Source organism: Microtus pennsylvanicus, chromosome X, assembly GCF_037038515.1.
Source record: "Microtus pennsylvanicus isolate mMicPen1 chromosome X, mMicPen1.hap1, whole genome shotgun sequence".
Lineage (NCBI taxonomy): Eukaryota > Metazoa > Chordata > Mammalia > Rodentia > Cricetidae > Microtus > Microtus pennsylvanicus.
This window is the reverse complement of record NC_134601.1, coordinates 92162660-92185441: the sequence shown is the minus strand read 5'-3', so window position 1 is coordinate 92185441 and position 22782 is coordinate 92162660. Positions and strand designations below refer to the sequence as shown.

The following is a 22782-nucleotide window of genomic DNA, read 5'->3' as shown; positions in this document are numbered from 1 at the left end:
TTTAGGGGACCACAGCCAAGGCAGCCATCTGTCTGTATGAAAAATGAAGCATGTTTTCCACCTATTTTGCACGGCAGGTCATGTGAGCAAAACACAAATAGTAACAGGACCCTACTTCAGTCCAGCTGAATTAAAATCAGTGTGGAAAAGAAGGCTCAACTTAGTTGAAGAAATACTGTAGGATGCTGGGTGTGGTGTTGCATGTCTTTAGTCCCAACACAAGTTGGGTAGAGGCAGGTACATTTTGAGTGGCAGTCAGCTCGGTCTATAGACAGTTCCAGGATAGCCAGGGCTACAGTAAGACCCTGTCTCAAAACAGAACATCATATGTGTTACTGAGTCATAACCTAATATTTTAATTTCCACTGAAGGAAATTACTGATGGCCAATTGATCAAGGCACAAAAAATTAGGGCAGAGGCCTGGGCCACTTTGATAGGATTCCAGTTCATTTTCAATGGACGCACTCAACTAGATAGACTTCTGCAATGTTCTTGCTCCCCAGTCCCGCCCTGGCAATCACACCTACCATTCCCTAGCTGAGCAGACCAGGACACAGAGATCATTCACTGTGAAACATCAACTCCCCTTTGAGGAGATTCTCTATTTTCTCCTAATTTCCATCTGAATTTTCTTGATTCATAAGACCCTGGGGGACCACGTAGCTTCTTTGTTGGTCTGAAAAGGGAACCCAGGGAATCTCTCCCATTGTGCTCCTTTCTGGATGAGACTAACTTCATGAGTACAAATTAGTCCCTGACGATGTCCAGGAACTTCAGGGATGGGTCTGAAAGTGTAGATGATATGAAGAGCCCTGACTAGGACACACAGGGCATAAGGTGAATAAAATACAGAATCAAATACGAGAGTTTTCTCTAATTTCAGTTTCAGCTTTGACTTGTTTCCCCTGTTGAGTAACTCCCTCAGTTTCTTGGTTTTCCCATTTCCCTTTAAGAGTAAACCCATCAGCCAAAGATCACAAGAAAACTATTGTGGAACAAACAACAAGGAAACACTTTAGCGACTGGAGGTCCCTCATGAACCCAGAAGTTTATTAGCATTCAGCAAATGAAATATACATTGTAACATACAGGCAGTGTATCAAGATATCCAGATGCCAGTGAGTACTAGAGATGGAGAGGTCACAATGCAGATGATTCCGTGATGTCCCAGGAATGGGGAGGGAAGCTCAGACACAGCAAAGAGCTCCACTCCCCTTTCTATACTGGAAGACAGAACTCTTACCCATGGAGTGAGGATGTACTGCAGTTCCTAAAATCTTTCTCCTTCCCCCAGCCATTTTATTTAACATGACCTAAATATACATTCCTGGTTTACCCCAACCCTTCCCCACCCCCATATATAGCAGGGAAAATAAGCACCAATAGTAACAGGAATAATTAAAGCCCCCTCTTAATAAACTCAACCTCACAAATATACATGCCATGTGGATTTTCTTCTTTGGAATGATTATAGGATGGAGAAACCGTAGATCAAGCCACCCAGCCATGACTGTAACAGTCACCATTCCCCAAAGTGCCATCCTGGCTAAAGAGGCGGCTCAGCCATTAAAGGCTAAGGTTTAAAACCCAAAAGACAAGAGTTCGGTTTCTAAAAGTACCATCCACTTGTGAGCTGGAATAGGGAAGAGAAGAAGGAGGCAGGAAGGGAAAAAGATTCTCCCAAAGTAGCAAGAGGGAGTAAGGAATTACCTAATGTCTTTTGCGGACAATGTCACAATCTACTAAGTTCCTGGTAAGTACCATTCAAGGGTTTCCTCAAGGAGATAACCAATTCCTAGTGTTTCAAATATCATTATCAAATGTCATCCCAAGTCTCTTGGTAAGAATGTGGCCCTAATGCTCCTTTGGGGAAACTTAATACAACCAATCACACAATGTGGGCACGATGCTTTGCAAACAGAAGCAGAAACCTTAAAGGAAGGGAAAGAATAAAAAGGAAAGAGGCATGAATACTCTTCCGAATGTCGACACCCGGAGAAGGAAGGGCTCAAAAGGGAAACTTAAAGCTAAAAACATGCTGTCTGCCAGGTTGTACATGCCTGAGTTACCTGGTATTGGTCTTCGGTACCTGGGCATTGTCTGTCCTTACCGTGCAGAAAGAGAATGGATAGGGTAACACAGCCAGGAGGAAGAGGGAAAAGAGGGAGGGAGGGCCCTAGACAGTTGAGATGACATCCCTCTGCACAAGCAGCAGCAACTTTTGTGTCATCTTTTTGTTTAAAACTGTAAACAGCACCGCTTAAAAATAAAATATATCAGAAAAGAACAATTGATAAACATTGTTTCCATGAATATAAAATGCAAACAATATAAAAATAGATAATTGGCTTTTGATATATATATTTATATATATTAAAAACAACTTGGATGCAACATACAATGGGTAAACTTGAAGTATCCCTGGTAAAGCCCCATGCCTCCCTCTAGCAAGTGAGCCTAGGGGCCGAGGGCAGCGGTGGCACTGAAACAGGTTGAAAAAGCCACTGGCGGCAGGATGAGAGCATGCACCCAGCATTCTGAGTGTGCAAAGCTACTTCCCTCCTTGGTATAGCACTAAGAGGAGGGACACTGGCATTTACTGAAACCATTATCCACAAGGCTTGTGGTCTGGTATCCGAGCTAAAGCCAGATGATCCCCCAAGGCAGGGCTCCCTTGGAGAATCTAAAGCACCAAGAAATTGGCATCCTGGCTTTGGAAGAGGCCTGCTAGGTGGCCTTCCTTACCCACATTCATTGGTCCTCTAAGGACTGGGCTATCGAGGAACACTCAGGATCAGAACTGACATTATAGTGTTGTTAGGTAACAAGATGATGCTAGCCCTCTTCAGTCATCACATCTCCCCTCGAAGTCACAACCAAATGCATTGTCTGAGGACCTACAATGGAGACAGGAGGTTCATCTGGCCACAGCCTCAGTGCAGACATGATAGCCACACTTCCGGTAGTTGGGGGTATATTTGGTGTCAGGCAAGGAAGTACGTGCCCACGTTTGGACAGCTACCCGGAGACTGGTTGATTTTTCCCATTGTTAACCATGTTGTCTTATGATACGTCCTCAGCCAGATCTTTCTTCTTCTAGGCTGCATCTTCCATTTATTTTATAAAGGAGTTTGCTTCTATAGCCATATATGTTACTGTTCCACTTTAGGTTGTGAAGATTTTGTCCCCGGGCTAGCAGCCGGGTCAGTGAAAGGACTTTTAGGCAATTATGTTCTCCAACCCATAAACTTCTACTTAGCCCCAGGTCCTACTCTGAGGTATGACTTTTCAAAGCACAGCAAAATGTGTCTGAGTTATGGCAGGTCCCTTCAGAGACACTGCACTGTGCTGTCCTTCCGGACCTTGAGGGCAACGCTCAGCTAGAGGTGAATCGCCTCTTCCTCTTCCAAAACAGGCTAGTAGCCCTTCTTCTCCAGTGGGACATGGAGGCTGTTCACAGTTCTACTGCCTGCTGTGGATGGCAGCCAAATGTAAGCAGGAGCTCCAGCTGACTCGAACAGGCAAGGGGTGTGGTTTTTCCTGTTCTAAAGGCATTTGGTGGTTAATAACTACCATCCAATCAGGCCAAGCTCAGCCTCACCCTCCCAGAACAGCTCTGGTGAGAGGCCAAGTGGTTAAAACCTGGACATTTGTCTCTTGGAACAATGTGGTTGGGGTAAGGAGGCCCTTTCTCACTCTCTGTCACTCTCCGCTTCCACAATGGATACACATCTTCATGATGTAGCCGACATCATCCAAGAGAGCTGGTCTGAGGTCCTGGAAGGTGCTGCTGGGGCCAGGCCAACTCGTGGAGTCACTTCCAGGTATTTAACTTGTTCCAACCAAGTCTGCTCTTTTTTGGAGAAAGGTACAGGGCCAGTCCCAATCTTAGACTTGGTGACAAAGACTATCATGGAGATATTCCCTGACAACGAAAGCAGGTCCACAAAGTTATCTTGACTCAGAAGGCCATCAGCATCTGTTTCCAAGGTAAACGGCCACATCTCTGGCAAGAGCTCTGTTGATTATCTTCACTTAATAGACGTGAAGATGGTTCTGAGGTGAGAACGGGGACAGGGCAGAAGCTAAAAGAGAACTAACTTAGATCAACATATCCACTCTAAAATATGGTATTTCCAATAAAAAAAGATCTTTTTACAACGTCTTGCTATGTAGCCTTAGCTGGCCTAGAACTCACTATGCAGACCAGGCTGGCCTCAAACTCATAGAGCTCCACCTGACTCTTGCTCCCAAGTGCTGGGATGAAAGGCATGTGCCACCATGCCTAGCCCAATAGAAAATTGAAAAGAAACTGTCTCACATGGATGATTAAGGAAAGTTGAACTGGCCAAGATAAGACGCTGCAATGTCTTCCAGATAGCAAGTTCTTCCCCAGTAATGCTTCCAACTTAGTTAAGAGTGAAAACTGCTAGACTGGGTTTGGTAGGAGGTAGAGATAGGTGGACCTCTGTGACCTAGAAGCTGTCCTGGTCTACATGGTGAATTCCAGGCTAGCCAAGACTAAAACATGGGATCCTGTTCCCCCCAAAAAAGAAAAAGAAAAAAAAAACTGCATGGATGTACGAGAAGGGAGGGTGCTGTTCATTTCATAAAGGATTGCAAGTGCCATGCAAATCAGTCCTGCAGCTTGGCAGAGCAAGGGCACGTTACAGTCTTTTCTCTCAAGAAGCCTGGTCCTTTGACAATACTAAGAACTTGGCTAATAGGGAGATGAATGTTTTTTAGAGTGCCCACAACAATAGACGAGACGCCTTTGGCATCCTGTCACGGAAATGTAAGCTTGGAACCACTTCACAAAGGAGTGGGCAAGAATTAAAGAACTTTTTTGATTTGAGAGAAAGGGTAGGAAAGCTTTTCCATCCTAAGCTGAGTTGCTTCAAGCTCCGAAGTCGGAGATCCCTTCTTAGTGTCTGGGATAAGTGGATCTCCCTTTCTGTTTTCCTCCTTTCCATCCCATAAAACCCAATGCCTTCTAGTCAAGCCCAATTTAGGTGGCTTCTCTTCCCTTATCTCAATTAAGAGACTACATTCCTTGTGATGAGATTGTGAGAAGTTCAATTAGGGGAAAAGGGGGAAGTTCTAAAGTGCCTGCAACAGCCACAGGCTTAAGAAACAAACAAGGTATCATTCCACAGCTCAAGACCCCACAGCAGTTTCTACAATCTACCTATCTTTGTACTCTGCTTGAGTATAGACCCATTTATTCACTCCATTATGGGGATTAGTGCTTTTGTCTTCAATCTAGACTATGCCAGGCCAGGTTTAAAGAACATCATCTAGCTGTAATACCAAAGTCCACAGCAATAGGGAGCGAGACACATGCTACTTGATCCATCTAAACATAACTAACTGGGACGAATAGATTATAGTCATTTGATGTCACGGAAAAGGGGTTAGGAAGGATATGTACCATAACTTTATATTGCTAATAGCCAGAAAGCCTCCCATCTCTGGGTGAGAGTCAGTGCAAAAATTGGCTTGCTCATCAGTGGTTCATTAGTCAACAAGGGACAAAAGACGAGGGGCTCAGCCTGCAATAAGGATGCATCCCAAGCCCTATATGGGTCAGAAGAAACCCCAAAGCAAAAACTGGAGCACAGAAGCAGCAGCTTCCCTAGGCAGATGTACTTGGGCTGAACCTGGCCAAAGATGTCAGAGGGAGGTGGGAAAACAAAGTGACAACTCAGAGGAGTTTATCTTGGCCAAAGGGATGTTCAAGTTAAACAGCAAACCCCACCCCCACCCCGCTGCCCAATCCCTGACCCCCATCACATGCTCAGGTCTCCACTCTGGAACTGATGACTACTTGGCTAGGTTTCCATCCATGGCAGTGGAGGAGTAGCTGGTAGAGAGAGAGACACCTTGCTCGCCCCTCTCCTTTGACAGGTCAAGGTTGGAAGCTCTGTAGTGATTGGGTTGAAGCTGAAGGGGTTCAGGCCGCACCCTGGGCAGCTGAGGGATACCATGGGTGATGCCTACAGGCTTGGCTTGAGACAGACAGTTGCCTCCAGAAAGGCAACCGGGCTCATCTACAGGTAGGAGTACATCCCGAGGCCTGGCCCTCCCACTTTGGGAGGCCTGTGACTGAAGATTATAGCAAGGACCCATGGGCAGGGGTAGGTGTGAAGGTCGAGAGAGCTGAGACAGAGTCTCTCCAGGTGCTCTTGGAAGCCCTGGCCCTGACAATGCCATTGCCGCAGGAGGTACGCAACAGGTTGCCTGCCCGTATGAAGCCTGACTGAACGGCTCATCCAACTGACTGGAGCTTATCCAATCAGGGTCTGGCTCCATTGGAAGAGGACAGTAAGCCCAGGCAGGCCAGTCATAGGCCCCTGGAGGTTCAGTGTAGAGGGACAAGGGACTATCTCGTCCCCATTCTCCTTCCTCTTCTTCGCCTTCTTCATCTGAATCTTCCTGGTGGGCCTGTAGCTCATCAGACTCCATGTAACCCTGGGCTAGGTGAGAATTAGAGAGTTCCATCTCTAGGGTCTCTGCGTTGTCAAGGGAACGGCTTCTTCTATTGAGTGCCATTGCAGCAGGTGGAGGCCGAGGGTGTATGCCAGGGAGTCCCAAGTATCGAGGGAGGCTGCTGACACCCCAGGGCAGGCCTTGGTAGAATCGACTGTGATAGCTGTTGAAGGCATGTTTGTGGTAATAACCCAGCTCGAAAGCTTCCAAGGAGGCTGTGAGGTCTTCGTCGTTGTGGAACTCGGGGTTTTCTTCACACTTGCCTTCTCCATCCCGTTCCACATCAGCAATGTCAAAGGTGACCATGGGGGGCAGCTCAGGGAGGTTTTGAGTGAAGGATGAGTCAGAATCAGAGCTGCAGGACATGCTGGAAAACAGGTTTCCGTTGCTGGTAAACTCGACTAAAGCCTGGGAGAAACTCACAGTGGCATTCCCTTCCTTCTCATCCTCTTCTTCCTCTGGCTCCTCAGGGGGCGAGTAGCTAGGGTAGGCCCTCCTGGGAGAGCCTCCGAAATTTGCTTCTTGCATGTCTGGCTCAAACATAGCATCGCTCTGGAAGAGCTGCATCAAACAAGTACTTTGATCTTTTTTGGAGCAAGTTCCCTCAAAACGCTTCTCCAGAGGACGGAAATCCCGCCAGTCTGGTTCACTGCTAGAAGTAGCAGGGAAAGCTGAGGTGGTTCCCCGGTGGGAAGTCTGAGAAGCTCCCGAATTCCCTGCCACAAGGCCCATCACTGACGGGCCTAAGGGCCTCATCTGATACTCCAAGACAGGCTTCTCCTGCCGTACCTGGGTCTCTCGGATTCGACCCTCTTGAGCATGGACCTCTCGGGCCTGGGCTTCTCGGGTTCGGACATCTCTGCCGTAAGATTCCCGATTGTGGTTGTCTCGAGCATAGGCCTCCCTGGCGTGAGCCTCTCTAGCGCATGCCTCTTGAGCTTCACGCTGCTCCCGGCGGAGCTCCCAGTAGAGCAACTGCTTCTGGATGGCCACTAGCCGTTCTTCCTCTGTTTCCATTGCTCCGGGTGGCCGAGAAGAAAAGGGCTCCAAGTTCAAAAAAGGACCAAACATCTCGGAGCCTCGACCATTGAGATCATAAAGGCAGTCATCCCCAGGTGGCGAGTTCTCAAGACTGTCATCTGGCTCATAGAACTCATACAGGGCGTCACCACTATAGCTGTCCCTAGGTAGACAATCCCTATGGACAAGGCCCAGAGCCTCACCTGAATCATCCTCAAATCCTGGGGTGGTCGAGTCATAATAACCTTCATCACTATTTGGAGCCGACTCTTGCTGGTCACTCTGAGGAGTCAAAAGTTCTCCAGGGCCTAGGCTAGGATAAGACTGAACTGGATCAAGGAGCATATAGCCCTGGTGGCTAGGAGACGTAGCAGTATGGTAGCCCAGGTTCATATTAGATCTTGGGTATATCTGGGCATTTGCCCACAGATACTCTAAGTCACCATCTTCCTCCCCATCCTTGACCTCCTCTTCCTCATCCTCTAATTCCACCTCCTCATCCTCTTCTTCCTCATTGTCATCATCATCCGGCAAGGCCATCTCCTCCCCACCCCCTTGGTAGGTCACCAAGCAGGAGCTTCGCTTGGTCCCATCTCGGTTGGCCCTCTGGCCACCAGACGCCATGCTATCTGTCATGCTGTCCATATCTTGTTCTGCTATAATGTCACCACAACCTGTCAGTGAGTCAAAGCTTTTCAGGGACGTGACATCCCCAAACAGGAGGCTAAGCTGATCTCCAGCAGGGCCATTGGGTAGGTTTGCCTCTCCCGTCACCACCTTGTCTTCTGTTTCTGAAGTGTGGGAATCCTCTAGGCCACTAGCTTCAGGAACGGGCTTGGGCTGTGTGAACTCTGAGGCACAGGTCCTTGTGAGTTTTTCTGGATTTTTACAGGCTGTCTTGTCAGTAGTTGGTGAAAAATGTTCTAGTGCTGGAGAAATTTTTGGTCCAGAGGCATCCTGGGGCTTGGCATTTTCCTTTCTAGCAGCTTGGAAGATCTCCTCAGAGCTGGGCAGAGAGGCTAAACTCACCTGCTCATGAGACCGGGATCTGGCCCCCTCAAGGTCCTTTGCCCCTGGTCCATTTTGATCAGTTTCAGAAACCTTGCTCTTCCGGTGACGGCGGATGCTACTAAAAAAGCCTTTCAGGCCTTTCTTAGGCTTGTGCACAACTCCAGCTTTCTCTGTGGCTTCAGTCCCAGATGTCTTAGGTCTAGAGCCTATCTCCAAAGCTCCATGGGCACTCTGGGAGCTAGGAAACTGAGAAGGTGACTTGGACAAAGGTATGGAGAGGCCTGTTTCTTCGATGACAACATCTTCGGGGCCATGAGCTGCCTCACTCAGGCCGTCATGGGTCTTACTCTTGTTTAGACCCTTCTTAGAATTGCCTTTCCCAAAACCTTTGCTTCGTCCACCCCCAAAGAAACTAGGCAGAGTACAGATTCCCTTCTTGCCACCAAAGAGTTTCATGGCAGTTTTCTTCAGCCTACCTGGGCCGGATAAGAGTGGCTCTGACGCTGGTCCTTCTGTGGTCTCGGTTGTCTTATTCTTGGCTCCCCTTTCAGCTCCCTGGTCTTGGGTATCTCTAGAGTCCGGTGCGCCCTTGATCTGACCAGCTTCATCCTTTTGAGTCTCCATGATGGTGACAGCTCTTCCACTGGAAACGCAGCCTTTGGATTTCAGGTAGAGCTACACCATGATCAGTTAGGAAGCATCACAGCTGGGTCTGAGGGAGATAAGGAAGACAAAGACAGAGACAGATACTGGTGAGCCAGCACACAGGATAGGTTTGTTTTTCGTGGGTGATTATTGTCTAAGGATTGAATGGGACCAGAGAGAGAATAAGTAAACACTGATAAAACCTTAACTATTCGGTATGTTTGCTTTGCTGCTCTAGCTTCTTCTGGGTCCCAGAGCAGTAAAAACCCCACACTGAGCAACAGGCAGCGATCATTAGCTTCCTCCTCACTAGTCTTCTACCTTTAGGTGGCTCAAAGTACGGGGCTGGGGGAGGATTTGACAGAGGCGATTGTAGATGTGCAAAAAGCCCATTTGTCTATAAGGAAGCTTATCCATGATTGGGCTGGAGTCAGGAAAGGAATAGAGAGGCTGCTTCTAGCCTCACTAAACTTTTGAAAAGTGTGTGGTGAAGGTGCTCATTGAGTCTCCCCAGGCTTCAATTGAACACTAATAGCCTGGGCTATCACCAACATTTTTCTCAGGGCTGGGAAGTAAAGATCATCTCCAGCTTTATCTTCTGCCCACAGGTTCTCTTAATGTCGTTGCTAGGACAATGGCCAAACCTTCTGGAGTCCAGAGAGGGAACACTATTGAATTGCAGATCAGGGCTCTAATCTGCAAAAGAATCCTCTGGGCTCCAGTATCCTTTGTCCAAGAGGTCTACCAAGATCCACATCCCTATACCCCTGTAGAGACTAGTGAGGGGAAGGTCGGGATTGGGCTCTCTATTGACTATCCTGCTGCCAAGGCACTTTAATTTTGTCCTTGGCAAGAGTAACCACCAGATTCTACCAGAGCAAACATTTTTCTTCTACTCTGTTCCTCTCATTATCTTTGTCCCCATCTCGCTTGCAATCTGGGAAGTGATCTTGAAAAATACGTAGCCCTACGTGATTCATGCTCCTAGCCTACGATACAAATTGAACTAAATAAACCTGCTGTAAGCTGGGACAGTCTGGTCAGGGCTTCCTAATCCAAGTGCCAGTAGAATTGGAATGAAAAGAAGGGTTAGCCTTCTATACCAGCCTCATCATTCCCTTAGTCCCCGACAAGGCTAGTATCTTTGACTGACAGTGAATGACCCCTAAAGCACTATTGAGCCTGCAGAAAATCTGGCGATCCCTCCTTAGGAAGTCCCTCCCTCTCTGAACCTTCTTTTGTAGATCTAGGGTAGCAAAGGGAGACAGAAGAACGTCGGGGATTGAGAGGGCAAGAGGCTAGGAACAGGGAGAGGAAGAAAGGGATAGGAAGGACTGCAGCAGTCTGGGAATCGCTAGCTGGTCCAGGGACTGGATGCCACATTATTAAGGTTCATACAGCCATCTGCAGTAGAATACTGTAGTCCAGCACTGAGGCTGAAGAGAAACCCGCAACTATACGCTAGTCCTTGATTTCATTAGACGAAAATCTCCTAGTACCTAGGTTCCTATCTTCCAAACAGTTTTGTGTCTGGTACCTCATCTACTTGATACACTTAAATCGCCAGAATAACAACCCAAGTTCCACTGAGAACACTCTGCTAACCAACCAGAGTAAAATGAGCTCTGGTTTGGAGATGAGAGAAAAGCTTATCTGATCTTCTCAGTGAAGATAGATGAATTGCTCTATTCCCAGGATATGCATTTCTCTGTGCAACACATTGTGACATCATGCTCTGCAAACTCGGCTCTGTCACAGACAGTCCCCTCACCACTAAGCACACAATCACCCAGAATTCTGGGATGCATGCTGTCATGAGAACATCACTAGCAGGACTGTCATTGTGATATTGGGGATAAGGCGACAGCAGTGCAATTATATGTATTTCCTGTTGTGAAATTCATGTGTTATTTTCAAATTCTCTGAACATCCAGTAGTGACAGACACTAAGGTCAGTCCATCAGGCCAAGCCAAGAAGAGGAACTCCCAGTCCCTGCTTTAGAGAGCTTACAAACTAGGAGGGAGAGAATCTTATCTACAGAAGCCTGAAGATACATCACAATGTAGACCTTAAAGAATAGCCTCTGCCCTTTCCGGCGGTGACGACCTCCCTACGAGAACATGCCTCTCGCAAAGGATCTCCTGCATCCCTCACCAGAGGAGGAAAAGAGGAAACACAAGAAAAAGCGCCTGGTGCAGAGCCCCAATTCCTACTTTATGGATGTGAAGTGCCCAGGATGCTATAGAATCACCACGGTCTTTAGCCATGCACAGACGGTAGTCCTGTGTGTCGGCTGCTCCCCTGTCCTCTGTCAGCCCACAGGCGGGAAAGCAAGACTGAAGGAAGGATGCTCCTTCAGGAGGAAGCAGCACTGAAAAGCACCGGATTCGAGATGAGTGGGAACCATCCCAATAAACACATTTTGGATACATAAAAAAAAAAGAATAGCCTCTGCTTCTCCATTTCTTTGTTTTTGTTTTTAGAGACAGGGTCTCTCTCCATAGTTCTGGCTCTCCTCGAGCTTGGTATATAGACCAGGCTGGCTTTAATGAGCCTTGAAATAAACGTAAAAGGTAGAATATTCCCTGGGCTCAGTTTTCTTGACCAAAAATCACTGTTTGGGGAAGACCATAGACCTTGGGAGAGAATCTACTACTACTATTTTGCTAAATGGATTTCATACCGAACAGTTTCCTAAGTACTTATCTTTGAACACTGAGATCAGTGAACCTCATCAGAGCTTATTTCTGCAGTAGGCAGAAATTAATATAGAGGCTTACAACTGCTCAGTGCTCACAGAATAAGATAAGGTGGAATGCTCAGCCCTAAATACAAATCAGGATCACATTCCCTACCCCCAAACTCAGGGATCTTTATGGAAGGGAGGGCAGAAATACTGTAAGAACTAGAGGCAACAGAGGGAAGCTGCAAAAGATTTTCTGGCTATGGTAGGGCGGTCACACACGAACTCTCAGCAGCTGTGACTGCATACACAAGACCTGCACTAGATCAAGCCAGCCAAAATTTCAGTGTGGACTAGGGAGAGCCCCAAGAACTCCTTTCCCTACCTGAAGAGCTGCCGGCTGATGTCAGCTGCTGGAGGAGGGAAAGTCAGTTTTCTTCAGCAGTGCAGCCCCTAGTGTATTGCCTAGGCTCCAGTGGATAGCCCTATATCCACATGCATAGGACAGCATGAATTGGACTTGCTGGACTAGAAAACAAAGAAGGTTCGAAGCTGTAAGGGAGATAATAAAGGGGGCCAGAAGGAGGAGATGAGGGATGGTGGACGGTGGATAAATAGGATCAAATACATTTTTATACATGTATGAAATTCTCAAAGAACAGATAGGTACATAGGTAGGTAGGTAGGTAGATGGATACATAGATAGATAGATAGATAGATAGATAGATAGATAGATAGATAGATAAAAGAAAGACAGAAAGGAAGGGGAAGAGAGAAAGGGAGGGATGGAGGAAGGAAGGGAGAGGAGAAAGGGAGAGAGGGAAGAAGGGAAGGAGGGAGGGAGAGGGAAGCAAGCAAGCAAAGATGCTTTGAGGAGGATAAGGCATTTGGTCTGGGCTTTGTCAAGCAGTAAGGAATGGAAAGAGCATTGGCAGTGATCTAGATGGGGTATGTGTTCTTATCAATTGAAAAGGGGATTATTCTAGGGTAATCAAACAGTTCTTCGCAATGATGATTAGGTGAAGAGAATCTAAACTTGATGCCATCACTGAAGAACAGTCTCTCTGGACCTTGTCAGCATGCTACATGGGGGTAGAAGCTAACTTATCACTACTCTCTACAGCAATGGTTCTCAACCTTCCTAAGGCTGAGACCCTTTAATACAGCTCCTCATGTTGTGGTGACCCCCAACCACCAAATTATTTCATTGTTACTCCATAACTGTAATTTTGCTACTGTTATTAATTGTAATGTCTGATATGTAGGATATCTGATAAGCCACAAGTGTCATGACCCACAGGTTGAGAACCACTGCTCTACATTACCACCACACTGTCACAGATTTGGGCTACAGGGCTAGAATTCAAGCCACACCAGTCCTCCCATCTGCCAAGAGTCACTATCAGGTCTAAATGAGACTATCCCCCATAGATACAGATGTCTGCACATTACTGTGCTGTTTGGGGGAGGTTTAGGAGGTGTGGGCTTCTTGGAGGAAGTACATCACTGGAGGCAGACTCTGAGCAGTAATAAAGACCCCCATGCCATTTATAGTGTGCTCTCTCTGGTTTGTGTGTAGGATTCAAGATGTGACCTCTCAGTGTCTTGTTATTGCTCTCATGCCTGCTGACTGCTTCCTGTGTCATCCCCATTTTTATGGATTCTAAACTTCTGGAACCATAAACCCTTCTTTCTATATTTGCTTTGGTCACGGTGTTTATCACAGCAACAAAGAAGGAACTCTGACAGAAATTGGTGCCAGAGTGGGCTGCTGCTGGTAAGAATAGGAACATGCATTTTTTGTTGTTGTTTTTGATGGGTTTTTATTTTTTGTTTGTTTGAGGAATGTGGAAGATTTTAGGTCTCTGGACTAGAAAAGCAGTTGAATGCTACAAGCAGAGCTTAGTGGGTTGAGACTGGAAGACAGTGCTGAGATCAAAGCAGACTCTAGAAGCTTGGCTCAACGTTGGATGAGGGGTCGCTTGTTCATTCCTGGCAGCTCAGACCCAAAATAATCACACAGAAAACTGTATTATTTAAATCACTGCTTGGCCCATTAGCTCTAGCTTCTTATTGGCTAACTCTTACATCTTAATTTAACTCATTTCTATTAATCTGTATATTTCCACGTGGCTGTGGCTTACCCAGTAAAGTTCTGTCTGACTCTGGCAGGGCTATACCGCTTCTCCTGACTCCGCCCTTCTTTTTCCCAGCATTCAGTTTAGTTTTCCCCATCTAGCTCTGTTCTGACCTGCTCTGCTATAGGCTCAAGACAGTTTCTTTATTAACCAACGGTAGTCACAATATACAGAGGGGAATCCCACATCAGCTCAAGAGGTTTCAGAGGGAAGCAAAGACTTCAATAGCAACTAGGATAGAGGCCAGTTCTGTGTTATTTTGGCAAAAAATCTGGCTGTATTCTACCCTTGTCATAAGAACTTGCCTAAGGCGAAATCAAAGAGTAATGTACTAAATTTTTGGTGAAGGAAATTTCAAGGTAGCATAAAATTGAGTCTCTGGGGGTGGTTATTAGTGATGACTGTTATACTGGTCCACAATGAAAAAGAACAAGTGGTGTGGGCAGAAAGAAATACAAAATGTATAGCTTGAAGAAAAAAGACTCACCAGGAAACTTAATGCTGCAGCTAAGGCTTCTAATATCTGAGACTATGGGGCATATCTCATTTACCCTGGACAGAGATTCTATTACCCCAATGTAGACCTCCCTCTTAGCCAGATCCCAGGTTATTTTTGCTAAGCAAGGATCAATCATTACCTCTCTCTTGCCCTTCCCCGCCCTCCTCCCCTGCTGAACCATGACCCCCAAAGCTGTTCACAGGATCCCTGCCTGGGTTCCATACAATACCCTGAAGGAGTGCAACAGGGCTATTCTATAGCTAGCAGCTCCCTAACCTGCTCTTCCCCATACGCCTCTACCCCAAGGCTTCTTCATACTCTTTACTAATCTACCATGCTCCCTAAACTGTCCTTCTAAAGTAGGTATTGTGCCTTGACCCAGGATAAGAAGAACCCTTCTGGAGAAGTGGGACCCAAAACAAAAGGACAAACTCTGAAGCTCCCTGCGGCTGGGACTGGATTCCCTTAGAGCTCTTGCCAACTGCAGAGTTCCTCAACACTCAGATTTCCCAGTCAGGGTGGCTGGCAAGATACTTGGTGCTCCCTGATAAAAGGCTGCTAGCTGCAGTCACTGCGACTACAGCAAAGAACAGGCTGCAGCAGAAAATGGAACCACACAAGAGCCAAGAACCAACCTCAGGCAATTCTGGGACAAACAGACACTGGCTCCTAAGGAAGTGCAGCTTTCTTTTCCACTCCACTCAAAATCCAAGTAGAAGAACAGCCACAGAGCTGCCTGAAACCCTTCTCCCAGGGAAGAATCGCTTCAGGCCAACCATTACAGTTCCTATTCTTAGCCTAGCTTCAAGAGACCAGCTTAACAAATTTAGGAAAGGCTGGACTCTGGGAAGAAACAAGGGTAAAGCTTCAGAGGCATGACCTTTACCCATAAGAGTTTCCAGGCCTGTTTCAAGCAGTTTTCATGAAGACAGACCCATTCCCAGTGTTTCCAGTCCCTCAGTATATTAGTGCACAGTGGGTAAGAAGGTGTGAGAATGTGCGCATCTTCCCCTAGAGACCCAGACAGTTCCTCGCTAGAATTAGCTTGGCATGCTGGGAAAACTCAGCAAGATATCCAACCTGACACTCAATTTCCTTAACTGTGAAATGGGACTATTGCGAATTCCTATTTAGCGAGACTATTGTAGGAACAAAATCAATGCATGCGAAGCCGCAGAAGCTCAAACATTGTGGCAAATCATGTTAATGTTTATTCCAACTGGAGGATCTCTAGCAGTAAATCTAGCCCAGTCAGGGTTGACTAGGGAGGTCTCCAAAACTCTACAGCTATGTCTGAATCCCTTTCAGTTTCCCCTGGTGATTATGTAGTTATGCCACGGAAGCTTTACTTGCTCATTAGACCAACTTTGAATTTTTAATGTTCAGAGAGCAGACAATCTAGATCATCTGGAAGATTCTAGCTAGGTTCCTTAGTCCAAACCAGAAAAATCGACATTTTAAACTGAGCTAAAAATGCCATCATCAAAAGAAATGCAATTAACAGACATCCTTCAACCACTGAGGGTACCGAGCAGTACACAAGGCATTTCCTATTCACCAGCTCCACTGCTCCCTCCCAGCAACCCCCTAATCCCTGCTAATGGGTAATGGTAACCCCTTGTCACAGAAAAGAAAAGTGTGCCTAGGCTTGGGGAAAGATCTGTCTAAAGTCACTAATGGGATTATGACAGAACCCGATTAGCTTCCGGGCCTCTCGGGTTACAATCCCATACCACTCTGCTTCACTGGGCAGGGGCCCCAATTAAAGAAATATGAGGGTTGTAAATAGAATCAAAACACATTATGAATTTTTCAGAGAACTAATAATTTTTTTTTAAAAAAAATGGGGCCAGGAGAACGGTGAACGTTCCCTTGCCACCTTTAATAGCTATTGTTTCCTGCCCCTATTCCACCCTGCCGCAGCTCAGTTTAACTACGCCTGAAGGATTTCTTGTCCTTACTGGCTACTGCTTTTTCCTTACCAAGTACACACACACAAAAAAAAAAAAAACCCACAACAACAACAAAAAAAAAAAAAACCGTTGACTTGAGAATCCAGGTGCTACCCATTCAGCCCAGAACTGCTTTCCTCATCAGCAAAGCTCTCAGCACTACTTTCAAACTATGAAAGTATCTTCCGTTTCCTTGGGAGATAAATTTGAAGGGCCCAAAAAGGCTCAACTAGGAAGCTGCAAAGTGCACAATTTCGAGTTTGAGCTACTTAAAGATAATGACTTCTCCCAGCAGGGAGATGTGGCACACATCTTTAGTGCCAGCACTCAGGAGACAAGAGGCAGGCAGATGTCTGTGAGTTAAAGCGGGTTCCAGGACAAGTCAGAGCTGTTACACACAGAAAAACTGTCTTTTAAAAAGTTAAAAAAAAAGATAATGAAATAAAAGATTATCTAGTACTCGAGTAGTACATTACTAGAGCTCACCAACTAGACCTGATGTCAATACTGGTGGCGGGAAAGAAGGGCTGCTGGTTTGGATCTTTTTGGTGGAACAGTGGAGGTGGTTGAGAGAGTCCCTCTTACCCACTCCCGCAGCCACCCTTTGCTAATGGGTGGCAGCCCTGCTGTGAGAAGGCTCCTTTCCAGAAAGCAACTCATGGACTCCAGATGCAGCACAAATCTCAAACCTGGTCTTTTATAGTTCCCATGATTCCCTCGCCAGTTTCTCAGCATCCTTGTTCACATACTCATCCTCGTCCTTGTTTACTCGGTTTTGGGCAAGCTTCAGTCTGCGTATTGAGCTTGCTCACTGGGACTCCCTGGCTCATCGGCACTGCCCCATCTAGCATGGAGCAGGGGCTCGGGATGCTGGTTCGGATGCGCTCTAATTCAGTTGGAGCTTGCCAGCCTGAAACTGGGGTGATGTCAACTTCCCCCCTTACAGCAGAATAGTTTGAGAAAATCTCTCTCTGAGACAGACATACCTGATCTGTGAAAGGGAAGAAAAATATTTACCTACCTTGCAGGATTGTGGTTATGGAGTAAAGATGATCAACACAAAGGCAAACAAATTACTCTGCATAGAACAGATACTGCAGATGAGACTGCTTACGGTCAAGGTACCTTCTCTCTAGCTGTTCCTCAGCTGCCACTCCGAGTCCCCTGAAGATGACACAGGCCTTCCATTCAAACCCCTTTGCCTGACCTTCACCATCTGCTTCTCCTGCCTGCCCCTTGAAAATTTTGCAGCCTTACTTCACTGCCCAAATATACAGGACTTTTATTCCGTTCAGAAGATAGGGTACCAAGACACAACCTCTCCCTAGAGGTAGGTTTACCTGATGGTTTTTCTTTTTCTCTTTTATTTTTGTGTTGTTTGGGGTTTTTTGGTGCTGGGGTAAGAAACATAGTACCTCCTATGAGCAAGGAAAGTCTTCCACTCCTCAGCCACACCCACCCGAGGAGATTTCTTTTAGGGATCATTATTCAGTTCACAATCAGGACGGGGCCTTTGAGATCCACATCTTTGTCCTTCCCTTGGAGTCTCCACTGAGGTAGGGACTAAGTCTGCATAGCCTCCCAGTGTGTCAATACTACTCAAGCAAAAGCAAGCTCGGAAACAGGGTTCACCTCCTCCATCTATTCAGAAAGGCTATATAAACTACTTCCTCTTGGGGTGAAAACTTTATCATCTAGTTTATCTGCCTAAACGGGATTCGCGTCGAGAAACTGATAACATCAGGAGTTTCCCTTTTCAGTTTCAGGCAGGACCTGAAGGAGAGGAGAAACCGCGAGGGAGAAAGTTGGAAACCCCTTCTCTGTCTTTGCTTCTGAGGGACTGGGATTTAGCAGTTCCCTATATTCCCTGACAGACAAAAGGACAAGCAAAGGGATCCATGGCTAAGTAATTAAGACGGTGAGCTTCCAACGTGGCTCACCCTCCTGACCTTAAAGCCCGGCTTAAAACAAAAGCCTTGCAGGCTTTTTCTCCCGCAAGAGGTCCCCTGCTGAGGGACTGGCTCAACAAGTTCAAGGCCAGACCAGGACGTGTTTACACAACAGTTGTGGGTCGAGCAGCCACCCCACCCCCACCCCCACTCCCCCACCCCACCCCACCCCCACCCCACCCCGTCTTTCGTCAAACTAACCAATCTTAAATTAGGGAAGGAAGACCATTCAGAGGCTTAAAAACAAAACACAAGTCCTCCAGGAGCCGCTAGGCTTGTGCTATCCTCTCTGCATTGCCACCGTCATTCCCTCTGTATGCTTGCTGTGTGTGTGTGTGTGTGTGTGTGTGTGTGTGTGTGTGTGTGTGTGTGTATTGTGTCTGCGCACGTATGCGCGTGCATCTGTGTGTCTGTGTGTTTCACCACCCGTAATAAAAACCTTTCTTTACTGGCTGATTCCATCTGCTCCTGTTTGCCATATCCCAGAATTTCTCCACTGCTACCTGTCCATTCAAGGTTTCCCCTGAATTTTAATTATTTAAGTGGCAGAGAAAACAAAACTGATCAAAACCCCTAGAGAGTAATGGTTCTACAAGTAAACTCCTGGCATGACAAGCTTGCTGCTGTTTCTCTCATTCCCTTATTTCTCTAGCCGAGCGAAGCAGAGCTATTTCTTCCACACACACTCTGAGTGCAAATAGGACAGGTCTTGAGGCGGCAACTTTTCCCAAATACCTTCCTCCTCCTGACACTTCCAGGCCCCAACATTGGGCAGGCCTTTATCTCCTGACTGAGAGGCAAAACAGATAGGAAAGGGGTGGGAGTTCCCATGATGCACTGCCACATGAACGGGGCAGCCTTCACTTTTGAGGAATGGGATGGTGGGAGGAGGGGGTAGTTCGTCAAGTGGAGGCTGCTGGAGACCTTGGGGTACACCATAAAGGGTACCACACAAGAGCAATAACTTCTCATTAAATTACTGTGTGGCCTTAAGCATGCCTTGCTTCTTTCTAGGGCACATCTACGACCAGAGGGATCTTAACTGCTATTCCACACACAGATCTGTGGGGCTGAAAGAAAATGGGTTAAAAGAAATCTGGAGGATATTTCTTAGCTTTATCTAAGTAAGTATTTAGGCCAAGATGCCCCCCCCCCCATGAAAAGGCCAAAGGGAAGCTGATAGTATGGAACCTCCTTCTGGAGATAGCACAGTCCCTAGTTCTATTTATAGATTTTGAGGGAGCCACTTGTAGCATGCTTTCAATCCCGTTCAAAGACCCCATTTCAAAATCCTTTCAGAAACTCCATTCCTGGCCTGGGTACGGCGGTGGACCGCTTTAATCCTAACATTCAAGACAGGCAACTGTCAATGAGTTCAAGGACACTGGCTGACAAAACAAGTTCCCGCACAGCTGGAAGTACCCAGTGAGACCCCGTCTCAAAAGAACAATAAACCCCCTTCCAAAAAAAAACTACACACACACACACACACACACACATACACACCCTAATCACCCCATTGTTCAATGATCTCCCCCTAAAAAGATTAGCTCACCATTCCAAAGTTTGGCCCTTGGGAATTCCCACCACTGGGTCCTAACCTCTTTTGTACCTCTGAGCTGGGCTGTCTCAACCTGCCTGCCAGCCACTCCCTTTCTTTTCTAATTCGGCCTCCTCTTTCTCTCCCAAATTCCTGTACGTCCCAGCTGCTTTACAAGACGACACCCCCACTGCATCTATGGATCTCTTCCATGGCACTTTGCCTGTAGGCTCATGAATCAGCAACCAAAAGTATGCAGAGCCCCAGGCTTTGAGCAGTCCAGACCCCGAGGTTATTAAGGAAGGAACTGACTATGACTTTCTCTTTTAATGTAGCCACCCAATCCCCCCTTCCACCCACATTAGGCACAATATATATATATATATATATATATATATATATATATATATATATATAGTTTCATGGGCTGGGACAAGCAAACTAAGGCTAAAGGTGTTTTCTAAAGATCCACAAAGACAGCAAGTCCTTCTGGAACGTTCATTTATTAACCGCTTTCTAATGCTAGGAGCTGAGGGGATTAGAGCTGTAGGCTAAGTTTTATTTACCCCCTGAAGGTTCCGAGAGAACCTAGGTGTCTAGCAGGGGGAAACAAGACAGTTAGAGGAGCTCAACTACAGAGGAATTTCAAGAGAGAGGTCTGGGGCGACAAGCAGCAGCCTGAAAGGCCCCAGGGCAAAGGGTGGTTAAGAACTGGGGCCTGAAAGGAAAAGGACTTGGACAGGAGCTGGGCGACAGTGTGCTAGGGTGGGAAAGGTGGCTGCTGGGCTGAAGGGAAAACAGCAGAGAGCCAGACCTGAGATATAAAAAGTTCAGCTGCAAATAGAAGTTTGTGCTGAGGTCTGGAAAGCACAGGAAGGGTGACAATGGTGTAGTATCTGCCATCCTGGCTGTCATCAAGGAGGTTCCATGCTAACCTTCCTAACTAAGAAATTAATGGGTCTCACTGCCCCCCTTCAAAGACGTCCAGCCTGCAGAGTCCCTTAGTCAATTCCCCTCTCTTATTCTTCGGGAATGTGTTAATAATCCAGAGGGGTGCAGCGTAGGGCACATGAGAGGTACTGCACTTGGGGGGGGGGGGAGTAGATCTGTTGGAATCTCCTCTGGTAGAGCAGAGTCCAACAATGCAGTGTCCTGGGTCCTGTCCATGCCAGTCCTACTAAGGCAGGCTGGCCAGAGCCCCAGATGTTTGTATGCGGACAGGTCTGACTAGACTTATATCAAGGCGAGTCCAGCGAGGGAGAGAATGGTTCTGCTGGATTAGTCCGACTGCCACCTCTGCCTCCCCTCCTACCCATGGCTCAGCTGGCAAGCTTAGCCCCCTCAAAGGGGAGCTCAGAAGAAGTCACGCCTTTGGGCGGCCACCAGTGTCAGAGGTGTCTGCAGCAGACAATGACAGCGGTCTGGCAGGCTGGGTGTTTTAAGTAACTGAGAAGTTGTAGGATTTGTCCGCTTTACATACACCGTGTGTTCTTTACTACAATGACTGCCCCCTCCCTCCGCTTCTAGCGCGGAAATCCCCCCCCACAATATTGTGCCCACTGCTATTTTAAACCGAAGGTTGGAGAGAAAAACGCGCCCTATGCCCTACAAGGGAAAAGAGACGCGGGGGAGGGGGGATTTGGGGGCGGCAACAAAGCGGCCTTGCAGCTCTAACCCAAGGACCAGTAAGAGCTCCTGGTCCAGCCCGCCTGCAATGGGGGTGGGAGCCAAATGAGAACCGGAGGCCCAGGAGGGGGTGCGGCTGGTTGGGACCACGGGACCAAGGTTCCAAGGATAAGTGGGAAGTTCAGAAACCCAACTGTGCTCCCTTGAGGAGGAACAGACTGTGGATATCTTAATCCACCCTAAAGCCAGTCTCAGTCTGGCTCTGGCTAGCGCGCCAGCTTCCTCTGCAGAGAGACATTAGGAGATGCACCGCAGAGGGGAGGGGCCACAGCAAGGCCTCGCGGGTGAGCAGCATTGGCCTAACAGCTGTTCTAGCAAATGTACTACAAACAAAGCTAAGGAGTTCCAGGCCTGCAAGCACATTCTTGGGGTCCTAGCTAGTGGTGTCCCTCCCGGAACCACGCAACAACACGTGTGGGCCCATCCCAGCCTCCCCTTACAACCTAGAGGTGTAGCCCAGGCTAGTCCGCCCGCCTTCCGGCCCTCCCACCCCACCCCCAGCCATGATCGCCTGTACCCTAAAGACTAACGGCCTCTGGGCCCCTCACTGGACAGTACGCAAAGCAAGTTCCAAGAAAGAGCAGCGAGAGCCCAGGACTCCGACCAGCCTGGCCCTAGATGCCCTCCTCCAGGCGACCCGAGCAGAGCACGCGGGGATGCACTAGACCTCCAGCAGGATGGCTCCTAGCTGTGCTCAATGCTTACCTTGCCAGGTCCAGCTCCCAGCGCGGTTATTGTCTGCTGAACTGCTCTGCTCTGAGCTGGAGCCTCTGCTGAGAACGCCACCACGACTGCCCCTGCCGCAGCCAACACCACGGCTACAGCATTCTCCTTCACCGACTACCCTTCTCCAGGCTCCGGGCAGCTCCCCCATACCCTCTTCACCCTGGACTCCACAGTTACAGGGTGGGACGTCCGTGATCTGATTGGCAGGCAGGCGACCCAATCGCCACAGTGGGAAGGCATGCCCTGGCCCGCCCACTGTTTTCCTTGGTGCTTTTCTCTTTAAATGCAAATAAGCAGGGCGTGGTATTCGCAGGGGGCGGAGAGGTTGCGGAACCCCTACCCCGGGCTCCTCACTTCCGCCCCCACGCGGGGCGGGTTTCAGCGTGGCTACACACCCGACTCAAAGAGCTAGTCCCGCCCAGAAGGGACTAGCCAGATTCTT

At 47.6% G+C, this 22782-nt stretch overlaps 2 protein-coding genes across 3 annotated transcripts; one reads left to right on the top strand and one right to left on the bottom strand.

Annotated features, from left to right (window-relative positions):
- Nucleotides 1-1021: 1021 nt before the first annotated feature.
- Amer1 (APC membrane recruitment protein 1) lies at nucleotides 1022-22514 on the bottom strand. 2 transcript variants are annotated; one of them, XM_075957408.1, is made up of 3 exons: nucleotides 22320-22497; nucleotides 12236-12378; nucleotides 1022-9233 (listed from the first exon to the last, which is right to left on the bottom strand). In XM_075957408.1, the coding sequence occupies exon 3, from the start codon at nucleotides 9143-9145 to the stop codon at nucleotides 5825-5827; it is 3321 nt and encodes a 1106-aa protein (XP_075813523.1). In that variant the 5' UTR covers nucleotides 9146-9233; nucleotides 12236-12378; nucleotides 22320-22497; the 3' UTR covers nucleotides 1022-5824. The 2 variants fall into 2 exon arrangements, with proteins under 2 accessions (XP_075813523.1, XP_075813522.1); XM_075957407.1 differs by lacking the exon at nucleotides 12236-12378 and having other exon boundaries at nucleotides 22320-22514.
- Nucleotides 11261-11612, top strand: LOC142840902 (small ribosomal subunit protein eS27-like). The gene has a single exon (XM_075957552.1). The coding sequence runs from the start codon at nucleotides 11288-11290 to the stop codon at nucleotides 11540-11542; it is 255 nt and encodes an 84-aa protein (XP_075813667.1). The 5' UTR covers nucleotides 11261-11287; the 3' UTR covers nucleotides 11543-11612.
- Nucleotides 22515-22782: the final 268 nt, after the last annotated feature.